This window comes from Typopeltis vanoorti, chromosome 2 (assembly GCF_054136105.1).
Source record: "Typopeltis vanoorti isolate ZY-2024b chromosome 2, IOZ_Tvanoo_1.0, whole genome shotgun sequence".
In the NCBI taxonomy this organism is placed as follows: domain Eukaryota; kingdom Metazoa; phylum Arthropoda; class Arachnida; order Uropygi; family Thelyphonidae; genus Typopeltis; species Typopeltis vanoorti.
Window position 1 is genome coordinate 175,127,457 of NC_143550.1, and position 21,010 is coordinate 175,148,466.

General features: G+C 38.1%; 1 protein-coding gene across 2 annotated transcripts in view; it reads right to left on the reverse strand.

Moving 5' to 3' along the window:
• Positions 1-21,010, reverse strand: part of LOC150109682 (acyl-CoA dehydrogenase family member 11-like) — a 233,196-nt gene that overhangs the window by 136,585 nt on the left and 75,601 nt on the right. For both annotated transcript variants that reach the window (XM_090409687.1, XM_090409688.1), the window contains one exon: positions 12,139-12,281. In XM_090409687.1, coding sequence (XP_090265813.1) covers positions 12,139-12,281 — 143 coding nt within the window. The remainder of the gene's footprint in view (positions 1-12,138; positions 12,282-21,010) is intronic.

The following is a 21,010-nucleotide window of genomic DNA, read 5'->3' on the forward strand; positions in this document are numbered from 1 at the left end:
GATGGATATAGGGTTGGAGAGATGGATAGGAAGGTGGTTGATGGAGAGATACCAGAGAGTGGTTTATTCAGGAGTTGAGTCTAAAAGACGGCCTGTGACTAGTGGTGTGCCGCAGGGCTCTGTTCTTGGACCACTACTTTTCAATTTGTTCATCAATGATATAGGAAAGGATCTGAGAGGAAGTGTTCACTTGTTTGCTGATGATGCAAAGTTGGGTAGAGCAATTGTGAGTGCACAGGATGTCAAAATTTTACAGGATGATTTGGATAGTTTGGAGGACTGGGCTAGGAAAAATGAATGTCAATTTAATGTGGCAAAGTGTAAGGTTATTTTAAAAAAGTGTAAGGCATTTTAGGGTGAAAAGAATAGCAGCAGTATCACATTGGTGGAACTGTACTGGAACCTGGAACAGGAGATTGATGAGGCCAGGGATTTGGGAGTGTTGGTGGATAGGGAATTGAAGTTTAGTGGGCACGTTGAAAAAGTGGCTAAATCAGCTCATCAAATCACTTGGCTTCTGAAAAATACTTTAACATGCAGAGACAAACAAGTTATTGTTCCTCTGTATCGAGCCTTGAAAAGACCCTATCTGGACTACTGTGCCCAGTTATGGGTGCCAGGGTTTCTTTGTGATGGGGAGGAAGTGGAGAGGATCCAGAGATGAGTGACCAAGATTATAGCAGGTCTGTGGAATGAACCTTATGAGAATAGGTTGAAGATTTGTGGGTTGCAAAAATTGGTCGATAGGCAGAAAAGGGGTGATATGATTGAGACATTCATATTACTGAAGGGTTACTATAAGATTAATCCAGAAGATATTTTTGAAAACAGGACTAGGGGCCATGCATGGAAGCTGGGCAAGAATGTGGTTAACAAGGGTGTTAGAGCTAGGTTTTTTACTTGGAGAGTGGTGAATCAGTGGAATAAGCTGCCAGAGTCTGTGGTGGGTGCTACAACCGTGAATGAGTTCAAGGCAAGGTATGATAGATACTGTGTGAATGTGGAATAGTTGTTCTTGATATGATGTGAGGGCCTCCCTCGATGAGTCTGTCGACTCCTTGGAGTTGCCCGGAATAATAATAATAAGTTAGTAGGCGGTTGTTATAGGATCAATGTTGGAAAAGTTTTACAGAAAATGGTAGAAGATCAGGGGAGAACCAGAGGTCATCCGTGGAAGCTGTATAAGGAGGGTGTGAGCAGAGGAGTAAGAAGCAGGTTTTTTTCGTGCAGGGTTGTGAATGATTGGAATGCCTTGCCTGAGAGGGTGGCATCTGCAGCGAATTTAAATGTGGTTATGGACCAGTATGATGAGCTGTGTGTATGACAAATGGACCTCCTAGACGAGTCTTTGACTCCATGGGTTCTTGAGATTATAATAATAATAATAATAATAATATCTGCCCCATCTTTTCATAATTGCTTCATTCTTGAATGTTATGATCTAGTCTGCTTTTCACTTTTAGGCAATACATTCCACTCACCAATCACTCTTCATGCAATGAACCTTCTTCTGATTCCCCAGATTGGTGGTCATTGATGACCTCTACTTCTATCCTTCCCACCCTCTACTCTGTGAAATATCTTCTCCACATTAATCCAGTAACAATCCCTCATTAATATGTCACAATCATATACCCTCTTCTTCTAATCACAAAGCTCTGTAATTTGCATTCCCTCAATCTCTCCTTGTATCTGACATTCCATAGACTTCCTCTTGACTTTCTCCAATACATATTCATTCCCCTGAAAACCAGGTGACCAAATTTGTGCACAACAACAAAAACAACAACAACAACCATGGGTTCAATGCCCGTAGGTGTCTGATGGCATTTTGATAAGATTCTTCCACTGCATTCTATTGTGCAAGATGACTCAGTTTGTGTATAGAGTTTCCGCACCATTTGACGATGTCATCACCCCATTCTGTTTGGTCTTCCTCTTTTGTTCTTTAATTATGATTATTCTTTGATTATTTTCTGCATCAGGTTTTCTTTTGGTTTTATTAGTCTACTCATTGTTCATTCACTTTCTGGATCCAGCTTATCCTCAAGATCTTTCTATAGCACTTCTTCTCGAATGCTAATATCCTCCTTTGAGATTCTCTCAGGAGTACCCAGGCCTCACATCCATAGAGCATGCTGCTGAAGATACAGGTTTCCACAATGCGCAGTTTCATGTGTATCTTTATAGCTCGGCTCTTCCATATTTGGTCCGTGACTTTTAAGATAGCTGTTGCTTTGCTCTGACTATTCTAATTTTTACCTCTTTTTGGGTCCAAGTCATGCATCATGTGACATCCAAGATATGTGAAGTGTTCCACATTTTCCAGTTAAAATCCCTCAATGATAACTTTATTCAGTAACTCCTGCTGTCCGAATATCATTGTTTTAATTTTTTCAAAATCAACATTTAGTCCATATCTTTTTTCCTTCTGTGTATAGTGTTTGCAGTATCCTTTCCAGCCTTGTTGCCTCTTCTTCAATCAGGACAATGTCATCTGCAAAGCAGAGGTAGTTTATTCTCATTACATTTATTGAAATGCCTCCTACCTTCTTCTTTAATCTTATCTAGTGTCCTTCCCAGATGTGTGATGAAGATGGTTGGTGATATTGGGAATTTGTGCACAGTAGCATATATATGTAGCCTGATCAAAACCTATATAAGGGAACCATAACCTCTTTGCCTCTGCATGTCAATGTTCTCCTCATTATTGTCATAATCTATTGGAACGTTCTTACAATTTTAGCAATGTGATCCCAAACTTCAAGATTCTGTCCACCATCACTCCTAGATCTCTCATCTTCTCCACCTCTATCAAAATTTCTCCATTAATTGTATACTCTGCATCCCAACCCCGCCTAACAAATTTCAAGATCTTGCACTTTGAAATGTTACACTGATAGCTCCAATTATTTGCCCACTAACATAATCTATTCTGATCCTCCAGCAAGGCCACAACATCTGCTCTGCTTCTCATAGTCTCTCTCTCAACTTTACATCATCAGCAAACAGCTGCATATCTCTAGCTGAGCAGGTCCAAATATCATTAACATACAAGTTAAACAATAATGGTCACAAAACAGATCCCTGTAAAAGTCCACTAGTGATCTTCCTCTTTTGGGATACCACTCCTCCATATAAAATCTGCTGATACCTGTCCAGCAGCAAATCACTATCCAACTTACTAATCTGTTATCTAATCCCATCAGTTCAGTTTAGTTGCCAGCTTATCATGCAGCAGTCTATCAAAGGCCTTTGAAAAATCCAAGTACACCAAGTGTGTCTCCTTTATCAAATGAATTTGCCATCTTGTAATATTGCTCAAATATTGCGTTCGATGTTATGCATCAAATGCAGTCTTTCAGGACTTTCCAGTGAAGATGCTAATAATCTATGCTTTGAAGTTTCTGCTTCACTTTTTAAAAGCAAATCACCTACATGTAATTTATCTAGTGCTGAAACCTGTGTACTATTTTCATTAAGTAAAAATAGCAATATATCTATTTCGAAAGCTGATAAAGGAAAAGCAGTAGTGGTAATGGATAAGGTTGACTATGAGAGAAAAACAGACTGCCTTTTACATGATACCTCACCTATCAAGAAATTAATCATAACCTTACAAAAATGCAAATTAACAATTAAATAAGCTGCTTGATGAAGTTATTATTTGGATCAAAATACTATGGACAAGTTGTGCACTCATTTTGGAAGAACTCCTCATTTATATGGCCTCCCAAAAATTCATAAAGAAAATTATCTAGCAGGACCCATCATGAATTGTATTGACTCTCACACCTATAGAATTGCTAAAGTTCTGTCACATTTGTTAACTGCTCATACTGGACAATCCAGATCATTCATCAAGAATTCCACACGTTTTCTTGAGAAAATCAAGGATATTCAAATACTCAGATTTTGTTAGTCAGATTTGACATCGTTTCCCTCTTTATCAACATTATCTGATGCTGTTAATATACTATATGATGATTACCCTCCTGATATTGCAAATATTTTTGAATTTGTTATACATTCAGGATATTTCAGCTGGAAAAACAAGATCTATAGACAAGTTGAAGGTACTGCCATGGGTACTGTCTCCAACTCCAATCTTACAACAAGAACTTCTCACTATCAAAACGTTAATGAATTTAATGGTTAGAACCTAATCAAAGCCAGCAAATAATTGACTCCTATATTCACACACCTCAGGATTCTTCAACAGACTGCAGGGTTCCAATCCCTTATATTTCTGGCATCTCTGAACCGATTGGTAGAATTCTGAAGAAGTATCATCTCATTCCCACCTATTTTCTGATCAACAAAATTTCTCATCTGTTGCCATCTACAAAAAAACAAATTGGCACCTCTATCATTAGCTGACATGTATCAGATACTGTGTAATGTAATCTAACATATTTTGGACAAACAGCCCATTCTGTGGGAAAAAAAAATTAATGAACATCAATATTATATCGAATGCATAAAATATTGAAACCTCAAAAGTCTAGTCTGGCACAACATAGTATTGACACTAAACACAATATCCAGTGGGATAAAGCTCATCTTCTCTGTATATGCAGGTTTAAATATGAATGCCTTTTCAAAGAAAGTTGCAAAGTTCATTTACATCAGCCAAATCTGAATCGGAAAGATTGTCTCTCTCTCTCTCCCAAAAGTTTGGAAGGGAGGCTTTGGAAGGCAGTGAGACAAATGATTTTGAGAGCATACGGTGTGAGGTAGAGGTGGGCAAGACAGGATATTTAGTGGGGTATTGCTACAGACTCAGGAGCACAGAGGATGGGGACCAGGAGATGTTTAGACAGTTAAGTTTGGCAAGTGCAAGAAGAATGATTGTTATGGGAGATTTCAACTACAGTAGTATAAATTGGAGAGAGGAAGATGCATGTAGCAATAGGCGAATGGAATTTCTAGAATTCTTGAGGGACAAATGTCTTAGTCAACATGTAACAGAGAGAACAAGAGGTTCAAGAGGTTTGGATTAGTTATAGCATCAGAAGAGTTGATAATAACTGAGATGACATCTCTCCCACCAGTTGGAGAGAGTGACCATATGGTTTTGACTTGGAAAATGAATAGACATGCAGGAGTATCAAAGAGACGGGAACTTATGTGGAATTATAAAGCAGGTGATTATAATAGTCTTAGACGTCAACTCGGGAAGTTTCATGGAGGAAGGAATTGGAAGCCTCGGATATCATTAGTGCGTGGGAAATTGTGAAAGAATATTTGTTATCAGCAATGGTAAGTTGTATACCACGAGTGAAGAAGAGAACACAATTTGGAGTAAAGTGGATGAAAAACAATATTAAACAGGAATTGCATGCAAAAAAGAGGCTATGGAAGAGATATAAGGAGACAGGTGAAGAGAAGATGCATGAAAAATATAAGACACATGCCAGAAGAGTTACTAGTGTGGTAAGGAAAGCAAAACTGGAATATAAGAGGAGATTGGCCCTAAGATCCAAAGAAAATCCTAGGGAATTTTTTAGCTATGTGGCCAGTAAGAGGAGAAATGACTGTGGAAGAATGATATTGTGGGAAAAAAATGGGATTTATAGTGACTGATGGAGAGGACATAGTGGAATGATCAATGAACACTTTATTGGAGTAATTGATCCTAGAGGAGTCAGTTTTAATGCTAGAGGGATGGGGCAGGTTCGAGGTTTAGAGGTACAGGAGGAGAGTGTGTTTCAGATACTGAGTACTCCGGATGTCAGTAAAGCTTTGGGACTGGATGGTATTTCACCACGGGTTTTGAGAGAATATGCTAGGGAACTGACAGTACCTTTAACCTGGCTTTTCAATAAAAGTCTGGCTTCGGCAAAGGTGCCCAGGGAATGGAAGGAAGGTAAGATAGTGCCATTGCATAAAGGTGGTAACAGACTGGAAGTGTCTAATTATAGGCCAGTCTGTGTGTCATCAGTAGTTGTTAAGATCTTGGAGAAAGTAGTGAGGGACCATATACAACATTGGGCAGATGAGAGTAATGTTATCTGTGAAATTCAACATGGATTTGTGAAAGGGCGCTCTTGTTTTAGCAATATGCTAGCCTTTTATAATAAAGTTACAAGAACATTAGATGAGGGAAAGGCATATACTGCAATTTTATTAGACTTAGCAAAGGCATTTGACAGGGTTCCACACGATAAGCTGATATTTAAGTTGCAGCACATGGGTCTGGATATCAGATTGGTCAACTGGATTCAGGATTGGCTGTCTGATAGGTATCAGTGAGTTGTGTATGGTGAAGCAGTTTCAAGGAGGCAGAGGGTTACAAGTGGGGTCCCATAGGGCTCAGTATTAGGACCTATATTGTTTAACCTTTATACCAATGACATTGCCAGTGGACTGCAAGGGGATATTCAGTTGTTTGTGGATGATGTGAAGCTGGGAAAGGTTATTAGTAATAGTGCAGATGTGGTAGCCCTGCAAGAGGATTTCAATAAACTAGACACATGGGTAAATGAATGGCGGTGTCAGTTTAATGCAGCAAAATGTAAGATCTTGAGGTTTGGGAATCGATGGGATGCTGCATGCTCTATTGGAGGAGCTATACTGGAGGAAGTAGGGAAGACAAGAGATCTGGGGTTGATGATTGATAGAAACCTGAAATTTAGGGGACATATTGCAAAGGTGGTGAAGGTAACACAGAGGATTGCTGCAATTATGAGAAGGACACTGACCTGCTGAGATAAAAGGGTTATCATTCCATTGTATAAGTCTCTGATCAGAGCACACTTAGACTATTGTTCTCAGATTTGGTCCCCAGGATTTGAAGGGGATAAATTAACTGTGGAAAGGGTACAAAGACGGATGACAAAGATGGTTTCAGGACTGTACAATTTGTGTTATGAGGATTGGCTGAGGGAATGTGGACTGCAGAGTTTGATGGATAGAAGAAGGAGAGGTGATATGATTGAGACTTTTAAACTGTTGAGAGGTGGTTACAGGGTTGACACTGGATAGTTCTTTTGCTTAGTTGAACAGCAGGAAGGAGTGATGACAAGAGGCCATCCCTGGAAGTTACGAAAGGAAACTGTGAGCAAGAGGGTGAGGATTGGTTTCTTTGCATGGAGGGTGGTTGAACTGTGGAATGCATTGCCTGATGGAGGGGTGAGAGTGGAAACGGTCAATTGGTTTAAGGAGTGGTATGATAGACTGTGTTTCTTAGGTAGACCTCTCCTCGATGAGTCTTGACAGACTTTATGTTTTTAGGAAGGACCTCCCACGATGAGTCTTTTGACTCCATGGAGGCCTGAATAATAATAATAATAATAATAATAATAATAATAATAATGTAACCATCAAAAATAGTTTTAATAATATTATTTTTTGATATTAATTTCTACATGTGGCAACAATTTTTAATTCGTAAACCACCGACTGCTATATGTACTTTGTATTTCAGCTCCTTTGATTTGCTTGTTTCTAAACACTGATGATGTGCTGTTATTTTCAGTACAAAATATCTGTACTTTCATTTCATTAAAGTTAATTACTGTGGTTATCATGTAATTTATTACTTATAGTCATGCTTTATGATGCCTAATCTTTAAAGGTACCTTTAAAGATTAGGCATCATAAATAATACTGTTATTATGAATCCAATTCTGAATCTTAGTCCTCACCAAGTTCTCTAATACCATAACAACAATCCCATACATACATTGGCCTGTAATTTGTAGCCTTAGTCTTATCCAACCCCTCCCTTTTGTAAAGTGGAACAATTTTTCCCACCTTCCATTCGTTTGGGACTCATCCTGTTGAAAGATTCATGTTAAATAGTTGTGCAAAAAGTGCTATTAATTCCATAGTGCATTTCCTCAAGACATATGACAATAACTGTCAAATTTTACTGTCTCGTTAACATCAAGTTGATTTAATTCCTCTTGTGTTAAGGAGGTTCAGTACACACTGATTAACTGATCAGTGAATACTTCAATTATATCCTCTGAATTGGTTACCAATCTGCCAGTATCATCAACTAGCATCTTCCTCCCATAGTAATTTTTCTTTCTACTTGCCACATATCGAAATAACTCGCTAGGATTTTTCTTGGATTGGTTAGCTAATTTCTTCTCATACTGCACTTTTACTGCCTTTACTAACTGAGTTACCTTCCTGACCTGCTCTTGGTGCTCTTCATTCAACTGATCATTACCAACATTCATCTTGTGTTGCTTCCACAGTGCCTTTGTCTTCCAAATTTCACTTTTTATCTCTTCATTCATCCATTTTATTCCTAGCTTGTTTAACCTTTCACCTTTGGAATACCCTCACACTTTGCTTCTATTAGCTCCCAGTTGTCTCCTAAGCTTTCAAATATCATTAGCTTTGTAGCTTCACATATATCTCTTCCTTATAGAAGTTCTCATGTGACTGACTGCAACCCAGGTAATAACTTCATGGTCACGCTCTCCAACCAGAGGAAGATTAGACATTCCATTCACAATCACATCCTGTGATGACTTAACCAGAGATCTTCGTGTGTCCTCCATTATGTAATGCCTAAGATTGTTGTCCCTTAAGAACTCGAGAAATTCATTCTCCCTATTCCCCAATGCTATCCCTTCATTCCAAATCAATACTGCCATAGTTGATATCATCCATAATGATCACCCTTAGCTTGCATCACTCACTAAGCCACATTGCCTATACATTTCTTTCAACCTCCACTTCACACCATACTGATTCAAAACCATTGTCACTTTTTTCTCCTGGTGTCTCAACCTTGTGTGGATATAATTCCCCCTGCTATCATCAGTACTCCCCCTACCTAATTGCCTTTTCTATCTCCATGAAAAACATCATATCCCTTCTTAAATATGAGACACACTTCTTAGACACACTAGCCACCTGCCAGCTTGATGGAACCTTGGTTTTCTCAGTTTATAGAAAACCCACCCATACAGGCAAATTCAGTCACCAACAACCCCCCCCCCCCTCACAACAATATGGAGTCATTAAGACACTACACAACAGGGCTAAACTTATCTGTTCCAATGACAATGCCCTAACCACAGAACTAAACCACATTCTCAACACTTTCTTAGCCAATGGCTAACCTCCCCCCCCCAAAAAAAATCCAAAAAATATTGAAACCAATAAACCACACCCCTCCCCCTCCACCCCTTCCAAACAAGGATTACTCTAAATCCATCACCATTCCCTATATCAAAGGCACCTCGGAAAAAATTACAAAAATCCTAAAAAAACATGACTTAACTTCTTGTTACAGACCTTATAAAAAATTGACATCCCTTATCTGCTCCACTAAAGACCAACCTCTCTCCCCCCCAGACCTACCTGGTGTATACCAAGTCCTTTGCAGTTGTAAGCTGTCCTACTTTGGCCAAACATGCAGGACAGCTAATATCAGAATTTCAGAACACAAGGACTACATCCGTTTTCACCAGTACAGCCACTCTGGCCTTGCAGGCCATGAACTGGATACCCATCATAGAATATGGTGGAAGAAAGCCATGATAATACACCGTAGTAAATTCAAATACGAAAGGCTATTCATGGAATCAGCCTCAGCACTAAGAAACAATCCAAACCTCAACAAATTGGGTTGCATGAGACTGCCCCATATTTGGGAAACCTACATCAGAAGACCTTCAGTCCAATCGGCCAAGAATACCAACATTGCCCGCTAGGGGGCACCATTAGGACTTTTAGGAGAAAGAATAGCTTCCTGCTTCAATCCTCATTTACTGTGTGTTGTGCTTGCGTGCATGTGTCTTGTATTTAAGTTCCTGTGATAATGGCAACGTGACGTTGCCGAAATATTGGAAGTGTATTAAAATTTATTTTAATGTATATTCTATTGTACATTGTTAATTTCCTTAAGCTATTTAGTAAGAATGTATAACCAACGTCTAAGCCTTTCCACGAGAATCATATCTCTTCATTTCTATTCCTGTCAAGATGTCATTCTCATCAAACCATGTTTCACTTATTTCAACTATTTTTGGACACATAAACTGCATCAATGCAACAATTTTATCTCCCTTATTTCTGACACTACTGGCATTGGCAAATGAACATAATCTGTTTCCTGCTCTATAACCAGTCTTATTTATGCTCTTTTCCATCCATGACTTGTGCACCCTCTCATCCACCACACCTTTTGTTTTAGAATCTCCATATAGTGCTATTTTTGAGTCATTTGTTACTTTGTTCTCTCCACTATCTTTCTTTTTATTCTTTCACACTCTTCTGTTCATATCCACCATACATCTAATTTCATTCTGTACATTCTGTTTCATTTCATTCCTCATCTTAATCATTTCATTGTTCATCTCTAGCATTTCAGCTATTGTATCATCAGTCGGAGTTTCTTCCATTTCCACAATCACACCAGCTCCTGTTTTATTAGTTAGGCACATTTCCATTTTCGTAATTATACCCAGTTTCCTTTTTTTTTTTTAAATTATTGTTGTATTCACAATCACATTCTCCATACCCATATTCTCATGCTCTCTCTCTCTCTCTCTCTCTCTTCTGGCTGTCATTCATTCTTGGTCTTACATCCATCACTGTCTTTCATCTGGTATTCTTCACTTTCAGTTCCTAAGTTTAATTCATATCACTGCAATCCATTAACATATCACCAGCCATCCATAATTTCCCAGAAAAAAAAAAAAATCCTTCAAGACCAACAAAAGCAGATGCTCACGAAATTGAAACCAGAAACCATCAAACATAAATAATTAGATTCTGTCAAAACACTGATAAAATCAAGGTCTTCTTGCAGAGACATTAACTATGACTACAAGAAACATATTTGAAACATGATAAGAATCCTAGATTATGATAAGGTACTATCATCTCTAGGGACAAGGTCTGGGATGAACCTGTTAGGGTTCATCAACCTAATAAAGGATGAACCTGTTAGGGTTCATCAACCTAATAAAGGATGAACCTGTTCATACAGAAATTTTCATCTGTGTGGACAACCAAACTCTATTCCAACAAGTCTCTTGAAGCAGATGCCTCTTTGCTGATAGCATCTCAGTTCTGCCTCTGCAATCTACCTCTCGGTTCTGATCTGTTTTACATTTGCTTGCAGATCCACATTGTCCCATGAAGGGCTTTCAAAACCAGATATGATGGAATGGGGTGGTTAATCTTTATTCCTATATAGTATCCTATGTCTGTATATTGCATATATTCTTCTTGCTTGTTTCCCTGTTTTGATAGTGTAAAAACATGGGTTTTCAGGGTAAAAAAACCTTCACTTCCATATGAGACTGGCTAATCCACCTTCACATGAAGAGTCCTGATAAAGGTTCTTGATATCCTAGATAGGATTCAAATCCAGGTCTTTCCAACAGAATAGTATCACTAATATGGAGACTCATCTCTCAGCAGGACCTATTGTTACAGTGTACTGCATCTATCTATCATCTGGACAGATACACCACAGGATGACCTTGATGAACTCATATTACTGTTACTATCCCCCATTATTCTTATAGGAGATCTAAAACAGCCACAATACTCAATGGGGTAGTGCACATACTAGCATCAGGGAGAGGATTATGAGATGCATGCTCAATAACTATAATCTTTCTCTCTCTCCCCTTGCAACACTAGGAAAATTGTTCAGTAGTCAAATGCCATACATCCCTTTGTCCTGCATATCACAAAACTCTAGGTTTCATGGTAGATATTACATGCTATAATGAGTTTCTGTGGCATGAAGTTTTATGCTATTATGTCTGGTGCAACCATGTGCAACTTTTTTAAGAAATTATTATTTAATTACCACTTTGCAGACAAAAGTACAGACTGTTTTTTCAAGGGCATATAAATATTCAAAGATGTGAAAAGTGTGTTGAAGTAAATGGAGATTATATTGAAAAGTGACACAGTTGTTTTCCCAGAATGCACAGCACAATTCTGCATGGAAGAAGGAAGTTGGCAGCCTCTATATACAAGTAGCCTAGTTGTGAAGACATTAAATGTGCAAACTTTGTCTGCTTATGCTTGATTTAAGCATTAAAACGATAATGTAATTTCTTGTCTTGTATAAATATATTTTAACCTTGGACTTTAAATTTAAATTCATCATTAAATTGCTTTTACTTTACAGAAAGATCAAAAACTTACTTTTATTACATGTCCACTGGTGTCTGAAATTCTTGCTAATGTTAGTGCCATATTAGTATCAGGTGCAGAGGTAAACCATTTATAGCCAAAAAGACAATATGATCCATCACACTGAGGGATGGCTACTGTTTCAGTGCTACCTGCTATATGTGCAAAACAAAAATAAAAATCATCATCCTAAATACATCTATTTTATTACTGTCTTTCTCCCCTCCCACTCCATGCTCTTTGGAGTCTCCATACAATAATCATAAAAATTATTTATATGTGGTAGTGGCTATAATTAAAGCCTGAGAAATATTATTATCATCAGCCCTCCACAGAGTTAAAAAAAAAGACTAATAAATACAATGCTCATTAAACCATGCATAAACTCATTCTGTGAAACTTCACTTACCACACTTACTGGTAAAGCATTCCTACTTACTAACCATTATCCTAACAAAAAAATCTGTTCTCACTTCTCTGCTTATGCCTGCCTGCCTTATGCAATTTCCCCAGGCAACCTCTTGTTCTATCCCTGTCTCTTCTAACCTATGTAAATGTTATAGTTTGTTATAAAGAGTAGCTAAATCCTGTTTGTTCATCAAGCTTCAGTAACTTACTCAAGTTTTATAATGTTACAACTGAGTTGGATAGTGGTAATTGGTGAGGGTAGCTAAAGAGAGGTATGAACAGCAGTTAGATAATGAAGCCAAAAAGGATCCTAAGGAGTTCTTTTGATATGTAGCCAGCAAAAGAAAGAATGATTATGGAAGGATGACATTGATTGGAGAAAATGGTATAAAGACAGCTGTTGCAGAAGGTGTGGTGGAGATACTTAATGAGCAGTTCATAAAGGTCTTTCAATCTTGTGAATGTGATGAATGATCCTAGTTCTCACAAGCTTCTTGTGAGAACTAGGATCCAGAGTTGGGTTGACAACAATGGCATTATCTTTGATGGACAGCATGGATTTGCTAAAGGGAGGTCATGTTTAAGTAATATACTTACTTATTACAATAAGGTGACCACTTCCATTGACAGAGGAGAAGGATAAACAGTGGTATGCTTGGATTTTGCAGGGACTTTTGATAGACTGCCACATGATAGGTTGATACTCAAACTGGAGTGGATGGGGTTGGATTATTAGATTGGTGCATTGGATTGGACACTGGCTATCTGATGGGTATCAATAAGTTGTGTATGGGGGAGCGATATCCAGGAAAAGGAAAGTTACTGCAGGTGTGCCTCAGGGGTCTGTTTTAGGGCCATTGCTGTTTAACTTGTATATTAATGATATTGGTGAAGATGTGGATGGAGATGTTCAGTTGTTTGCAGGTGATGTGGTTTTGGGCAAGCCGTGAGGAGTGGAGAGGATGTTGTGGCCTTGCAGGAGGACTTGAGTATATCGAGTGATTGAGCATGGGAGTGGGGATGTGGGTTCGGTGTTGCAGAGTGTGGGGTTTGGGGATTTGAAAAACAGGGATGGGATGCAGAGTTTATGTTTGGTGGGGATATATTGTTGGAGGTGGAGGAAATAAGAGATAAGGGAGGTGATAGTGGATAAGGTTCTGAAATTTAGGGGACATATAGCCAAAATTGTGAAGATGACACAAAGGCTTCTGGGAATGATGCAGGGGACACTGACATGTGAAAGTAGGGAGATTCTTGTTCCATCGTATAGGGCTTTGATTAGGCCATACGTGGACTATTGTGCCCAGATTTGGTCTCCTGGTTTTCAGAAGGATGAAGAGATGTTGAAGGGGGGGGGGGTCCAGAGGCAACTGACTGGGGGTGGTTTCTAGCCTCTGGAATGTCAGGTATGGGGAGGGATTGAGGGGATGCAGCTTGCAGAGTTTGGTGGATGGGAGGAGGAGGTGAGATGTGATAGAGACCTACAAGTTATTAAGGTGTTATTATTAATGCTGGAGAGGTTCTACAGAAAATAGTGGGAGATCAGGGGAGAACCGGGGGTCATCCCTCGGGGCTGTATAGGGGAGTATGAGTGCGGTAGTGAGAAGTAGGTTTTTTCATGCAGAATTGTGAATGATTGGAATGCCTTGCGTGAGTGTGTGGTATCTGCAGAGAATTTGAGTGTGTTTAAAGCATGGTATGATGAGCTGTGTGTTTGATAAAAGAACCTCCTAGATAAGTCTTTGACTCCATGGGGCTCTTGGGTAATAATAATAATGGCTACACAGTAATACTGATGACTTTGAAAGGGAATTTTACAGGATTCTGCATGCAGTTCTGTTACATAAGTAGCAGCAAATGGGAGATGGATATGGAGTGTGATATGGATAAGACAGAGTGGCTGATGGAGAGATATCAGAGAGTAGTTTATTTAGGAGTAGAGTCCAAGTGAAGACCTGTGACCAGAAGTATGCTGCTTCTACTTGGGTCACTACTATTTAATTTGTACATTAATGATATAAGAAATAATCTGAAGGAAAATATTCAGTTATATACTGATGATGCAAAAATTTGGATAGAACAATAGTTAAGAAAGATGATGCAGGGATCTTGCAGTGTGATTTAAATAGACTTGCGATACACAAAGAATGGAATGACAGTCACTTTAATGTGGCAATGTATAAAGTTATACATTTTGGGATGAAAAGATTACCAACTGTATTGATGAAATTGTACTCAAGGAAATTGATGACTCTAGGGATTTGTTTTTGATCATTAGGGAGTGAAGTTCATAGGACATATTGCAAAAGTGGCTAAAATAGCCACTGACAAACAAGGAAGTTATTTATACTTCTTTATAAAGCCTTGATAAGGAGTTATCTGGACTACAACACACAGATCTAATCACCTGGGTTTCTTGGGTATGGAGAAGAGCTGGATTGGATCTGCAGGCAAGTGATCAAGATGGTTACAGGTTGATGATTTGTAAGTTAAAAAAAAAATTGATTGATAGGAAAAAAAGAGAGAGAGATATGACAGAGAAAAATGACACTGTTATTATTAATATTATTATTATTAACATCTGACTTCCATGGAGTCAAAGACGCATCGTGGGAGGCATACACACTATTGCATACAATGCTCATCCAACTATGCTTTAAACTGATTCAGCGTGTCAACATTCACAACAAACTCAGGCAATGCATTCCGCTCACCAACCACTCTCCATGCAAAAAACCTACTCCTCACTTCTCTGCTCACACCCTCCTGCAGTTTCCTGTGATGGCCTCTTGTTCTATCCCATCTCCAATTCTATGAAAAATTTCTTCCATGTCAACCTGATAACAACTCCTGACCAGATTATATGTGTTAATCATATCCCCCCCCTCTTCTTCATATTCATGAGGCTCTGCAGCTTACATTCTCTCAATCTGTCCTCATACTCAACATCAAAAAGACCGCTGACCATCTCTGTGAATCTTCTCCAGACCCTTTCTAATATATCCAAATCTGCACACAATAATCCATATGAGGCCTGATCAAGGCCTTATACAATGGCATCATAACCCTGTCTATTTCTGCATGTCAGTGTCCTCCACATCATTACAATTATCCGATGTGAACGCCTTCGCAACTTGTGCGATGTGGCCCCTGAATTTCAGGTCCTTTTCCACCATCACTCCAAGATCTCTTATCTCATCTACTTCCTTTAAAGTTTCCCCACCAAGTGTATACTTCGCATCCCATCGTTGCTTACCAAATCTCAAAACCTTACACTTTGCCCAGTTTTGTATCAGATTTGACCCCTTATTCCCAATATCATTAACTTATAAATTAAATATCAGTACAGAAATCCCTCGATTAATGCACCCCAGATTAGTGCATTTTTGATTAGTGCATCATTTTTTTTCAATACCCAAATTCGATTAGTTCACCTCTAAAATTTTATTAGTGCACCTGTATTTTTCAGATGTATACATACATCTTAAAAATAAATGTTACAAATTTTAAAAATTTTCGATTTATACATTTTTTATGGTTAACTATTTTAAAAAATCACTTACCAGAATGAAATAATTTAGTTATAAATTTGAAACATTTCACAAAGTTATTTTTTAATGGCATGCTACACTATTTCCATGTATACTATGTTCCAAATTTACCACAAAAATTTATGTCATCTGCTTTACATAGCATTTTGCGATCATATCTCGTGCAATTGTTTTCCTTACTTTTTATTTTAAATTATTTTCCTAACCTTCAATCATGAGTAAAAGAATTAGTGAGCAAAAAATAGAAGTGTGAAAATGATTCGAAAAGTAATATCTTTGTAACTTGTAAAGAAAGGGCTGTCAATGATGGAAAAGAAGAAGAATTCCATAATAAATTTAGTTTAATCCTTTATCCAAGTGTGAGCAAAAAGTTTGCGCCTGAAAATATCTTCAGGACTGAGGAAAGATAGTGCAACACCAGGCAACTCAGAGCAAAGGTGGACCAAGCTATCATCACTCCTATCTCAGTATCTTCCATAAAGCAAAACATATCTCCTTGTGGATATGTATAATGTTATGCATTAAGGGAAGGTCCACTACCCTTCCCTTAGGATGAGTAGTGGCCCTTCCCTTAATACCTAACCTAACCTTTCCTCAGTTCTAAAGATATTTTCATGCACAAACTTAGTTTGCTCACACTTGGATAAAGGATTAAACTAAATTTATTATAGTCTAACCAAGTGCAAAATAAACTTTCAACATCTTTCTCTAAATCCAGAGTAATTTAATAACAAGGTGGTACACCGTTTGGCAACTCCTATAGATAAAGATGACTTCTCCATTGCTTCTGCCTTGGTATCTCCACCTCTGGGCCTGGCTCCCACTGACAAGACCTCAATAAAGGTCGAAACCGGTCTGGGTAGTAGCCCTTCCCTTAATGTATAACATTATACATATCCACAAGGAGATTTGTTTTGCATTATGGGAGATACTGAGATAGGAGTAATGATAGCTTAGTTCACCTTTGCTCCGAGTTGCCTGGTGTTGCACTACCTTTCTTCAGTCGTGAAGATATTTTCAGGTGCAAACAAAGTTTGCACCTGAAATCCTTATCTGCAATTGCAGCTTCTTCTGTGATTAGTACATTATGTAGACTATTTTTCTTTTTGAAATGCTCAAATCACCAAGTACTAACGTGGAATTCTTCTTGAAAGTTTGTTTTGCACTTGGTTAGACTATAATAAATTTAGTTTAATCCTTTATCCAATTGTGAGCAAAAAGTTTGCACCTGAAACCTGTCGATGAAACCGGCCTTTTTTTGGAAGAGAATGCTTTCCAAGACTTTTCTAACCAAATCAGAGAAATCTCAGCCTGGTTATAAAGTCGCAAAGTCGAATGAAATTACTGCTAGCAATATGCGAGCCGTTTGGCAGCAGCACATTCTTCCACATTGTGCAAATGATTTTAGAGGCTTTTCAAATGACTCTAAGTTAATTAAATCTCATTCTGTGAAGTTGAGTGATTCCGACCTGCTAAATTTAGATGCACAGTGTGAAGATCCTGAAGAATATGAAGAAAATTTAATCACTGACAAGCCCAAAGAGGTTTCACAGAAACAATTTGAAAATGAAAATAGTTTATGTACAGTGGAAGTTTTCAAGCAGCAATGCTGAGAGACCAAACCTGGTGAAGAGAGAACCAGTAAAATTTGCAGAAGCGACAATAGGGCCATACCATCAGTTGCATGAAAAAAAGAAACAGAATGCTCGCCAAACTATGTTAGCTCAGTTCTCTGTTAAGAAGCAGAATAATAAATTTATATTCTGAATATGTTTTATTGTCTTTCAGCTTCATCATTTTCTTTTAACAACCCTGGGACATACCCTAATTCTTTTATAAAAAGAACTTAAGGGTCAAAAAAGAAATCTGAGGAACAAATTATACATTTTCCCATTTAAAATAGGTTACTATATTCGATTAGTGCATTTTTGATTAATGCACCTGTTTTAAAGAATGCATTAGGTGCATTAATTGAGGGATTGCTGTACCTTATAGAGAGGCTCTACATCACACAATTGGACACCTACATTCATTTGGATTTTACTACACCATACACTACTCTGTTGAAGTCTGTTCATCAATGATCCTGTGTACTCCATATGCCTTTGCAAAGTCTAGCAAGGTGGGAGATCAGGGGAGAACCAGAGGTCATCCCTGGAAACTGTATAAAGAGGGTGCGAGTAGGGGAATGAGAGGCAGGTTTTTTTTGTGCAGAGTTGTGAATGATTGGAATGCCTTGCCTGAGAGTGTGGTGTCTGCAAGGAGTTTCAGTGTGTTTAAGACACGGTATGATGAGATGTGTGTGTGATAAAAGGACCTCCCAGATGAGTCTTTGACTCCATGAGGTCTTGGGGTACTAATATTAATAATAGTAATAATACCATGGCATAGCCATTTCTCTTATTCAACTCGACTACTATTTTTTAGTGAAGAGACAACAGCAGAAAATCCATCCATCCATACATACATACATACATCTTCAAGGCCCACTCTTCCTAATTGGGTTGTGGGGGCAAAAGCTGCAAGAGGAACTTCCAATGGTCACGATCCTCTGCCACCAAGCTCAGGTGTTCTGGTGGGATTCCCAAACGTGTCCACCCAAGGTTTTGGATATAGTCTATCCAGCAAGTCCTTGGCCTTCCACGTGGCCTCCCACCCTCTGGCTTGGCAAAGAGGGCCTGCTGAGGGAGCCTCTCTTGTGGCATTCTGACCAGGTGCCCATACCAGTGTAACTGTGATCTCTCAACACAGAGAAGCAGCGGTTGAGTATTGAGGGTTTCCCGAATTGCAGAAAATCCATTTAAAATAAAAATATACACATGATCATCATAAAGCCATTTTAATAAAATTAAACTGTTAACATACAGATATTTCAGTTTGTGTATTGCAAATGATCTTTATTGTACATTAAACAATTGAAAATTCAAATAAAACAAACTGAATCTCTGTGATACAAACAATGGTTATCCTATCAGGCATGGTTGCATGAGTGCCTGATTATAAACTATACACTATTAGGATTTTAGAAAAAAAAAAGTTACTTTTTTTTTCTAAAATCCTAATATCACTTAATTAGAACATCTAAAAAAAAAAAAAGTTACTTTTTTTTTTTTTTTTTTTTTAGATGTTCTAATTAAGTGAAAAACAGATGCTCTTTCTCTTTCACTACATCAGTATATCATATACCTACTTATTTTAGTCACTACATATATCAAACATTTGTGCACCATCCTTTCCAATCCACTTGCTGTTATACATAGAGATTACCATTCAGAAGGCATGTTACTAAGGTGTCTGGGGAATGAATGGTAATCTCTCCTTCGCTGTATACAGAAAATCCACTTACACAGGCAGATACATTCACAAACTTTCCCACTACTACCCCTATTAATAATATAGAATCATTAAAACTCTAACCAATACAGCCTATAATCTTTGTTCCAGTGGAACCTCTCTTTGTGTATATGGTTGAATGGAATACTCAACCATATACACAACATCTTCCTATCCAATGGCTATGGTGATTACAGAATTAAATGGAAATAATGAGTTTCTCCCCCCATTCCTCGGCCATCTCTTCCAAAAGATTTCAGAAGTGCCATCACCATCCCTTACGTCCATGGCAGACAAAAAAAATAACCAGGTCCTTAAAAAAGTACAACTTCTACACAGCTTTTAAACCCCACAGGAAACTTGCTACCTTTGTGTGTTCTACCAAAGATCAGCTCCCTCCTCTCTCAATGCCTGGAGAATATAAAGTACCCTTCCTGCAAGTTGGCTTACTTCAGACAGACAGGTAGATCAGCCACTATCTGTTTAGCTAAACACAAATCTTACATCTGCAATCACAACTATGGTCAGTCTGCAGACCATTTATTGGACACAGCTCACAGGATCTTCAGGAAGTAAACCACCATGATCCACCATAGTAAATTTAAAAAGGACAAATCCACCATAGTAAATTAAAAAAATTAAACAAATATGGATGTATTTGTTTATTTAGACCAAAATTTGGGAAACAATAATTGTCAGTGGTCCCAGTTTACATCCTCTGCCTATAAATGAACATAGAGGGTGCACCACCTAGATAGGACTTTAGAGTCACCCATGTGTTTCATTAAGTATTGTGTAGTTTCTATGTGTTACAAGTATTATTATTATAAGGAAAGGAAGGAAGTAATCAAACGAGTACATGTAGCACACCTAGCACTTCACGAAACGACTGAAGTCTAAGTTAAAATCCTGCAATGACAAAGCTGCCTTCATCTTTCCTTTGCCGATTACTACTCTAAGGTCTAATATTCAATGAATTTGTAATTAAATTTAGACAAAATATTCCACACACTAATAACACTACAAGTGCACAACCTTTATAGCAGCTCTTACTCATAAACATACACTTACATACAATTAATGATATCAAAATAACTTATCTGAAATCAAAGTTCTCTTTACACACTGCTTCTTCTCTTGCCACACGAGCGCCCTCTCCTTATAATAATAATAATAATAATCCTCTATAATAATAATTCTTATTATTATTATTATTGCTACTGATATCTGACTTCCATAGAGTCAAAAGACTCATCACGGGAGGTTCATATTCTGTAATGCAAAAAAAAAAAAAAAAAGATCATCAAACCGTGCTGTTAAACCCATTTAGAGTTTCTGCACTCACCACAGTTTCAGGCAAAACATTCTAATCACCAATCATTTTCCATGCAAAGTTCATGCTTCTCACTCCCCTGCTCACACCCACCTTACAGAGCAACAAGGAATGGCCTCCTATTCTACCCTTGTCTCCCTCTACTCTATGAAAAATTTCCTCCACATTACTCTGGTAACAACCTTGGAAAGAACTTGTCTCAATTATATCCCTCTTTCCTTCTTCTATTCACGAGGCTCTACAAGCTGCATTCCCTCAA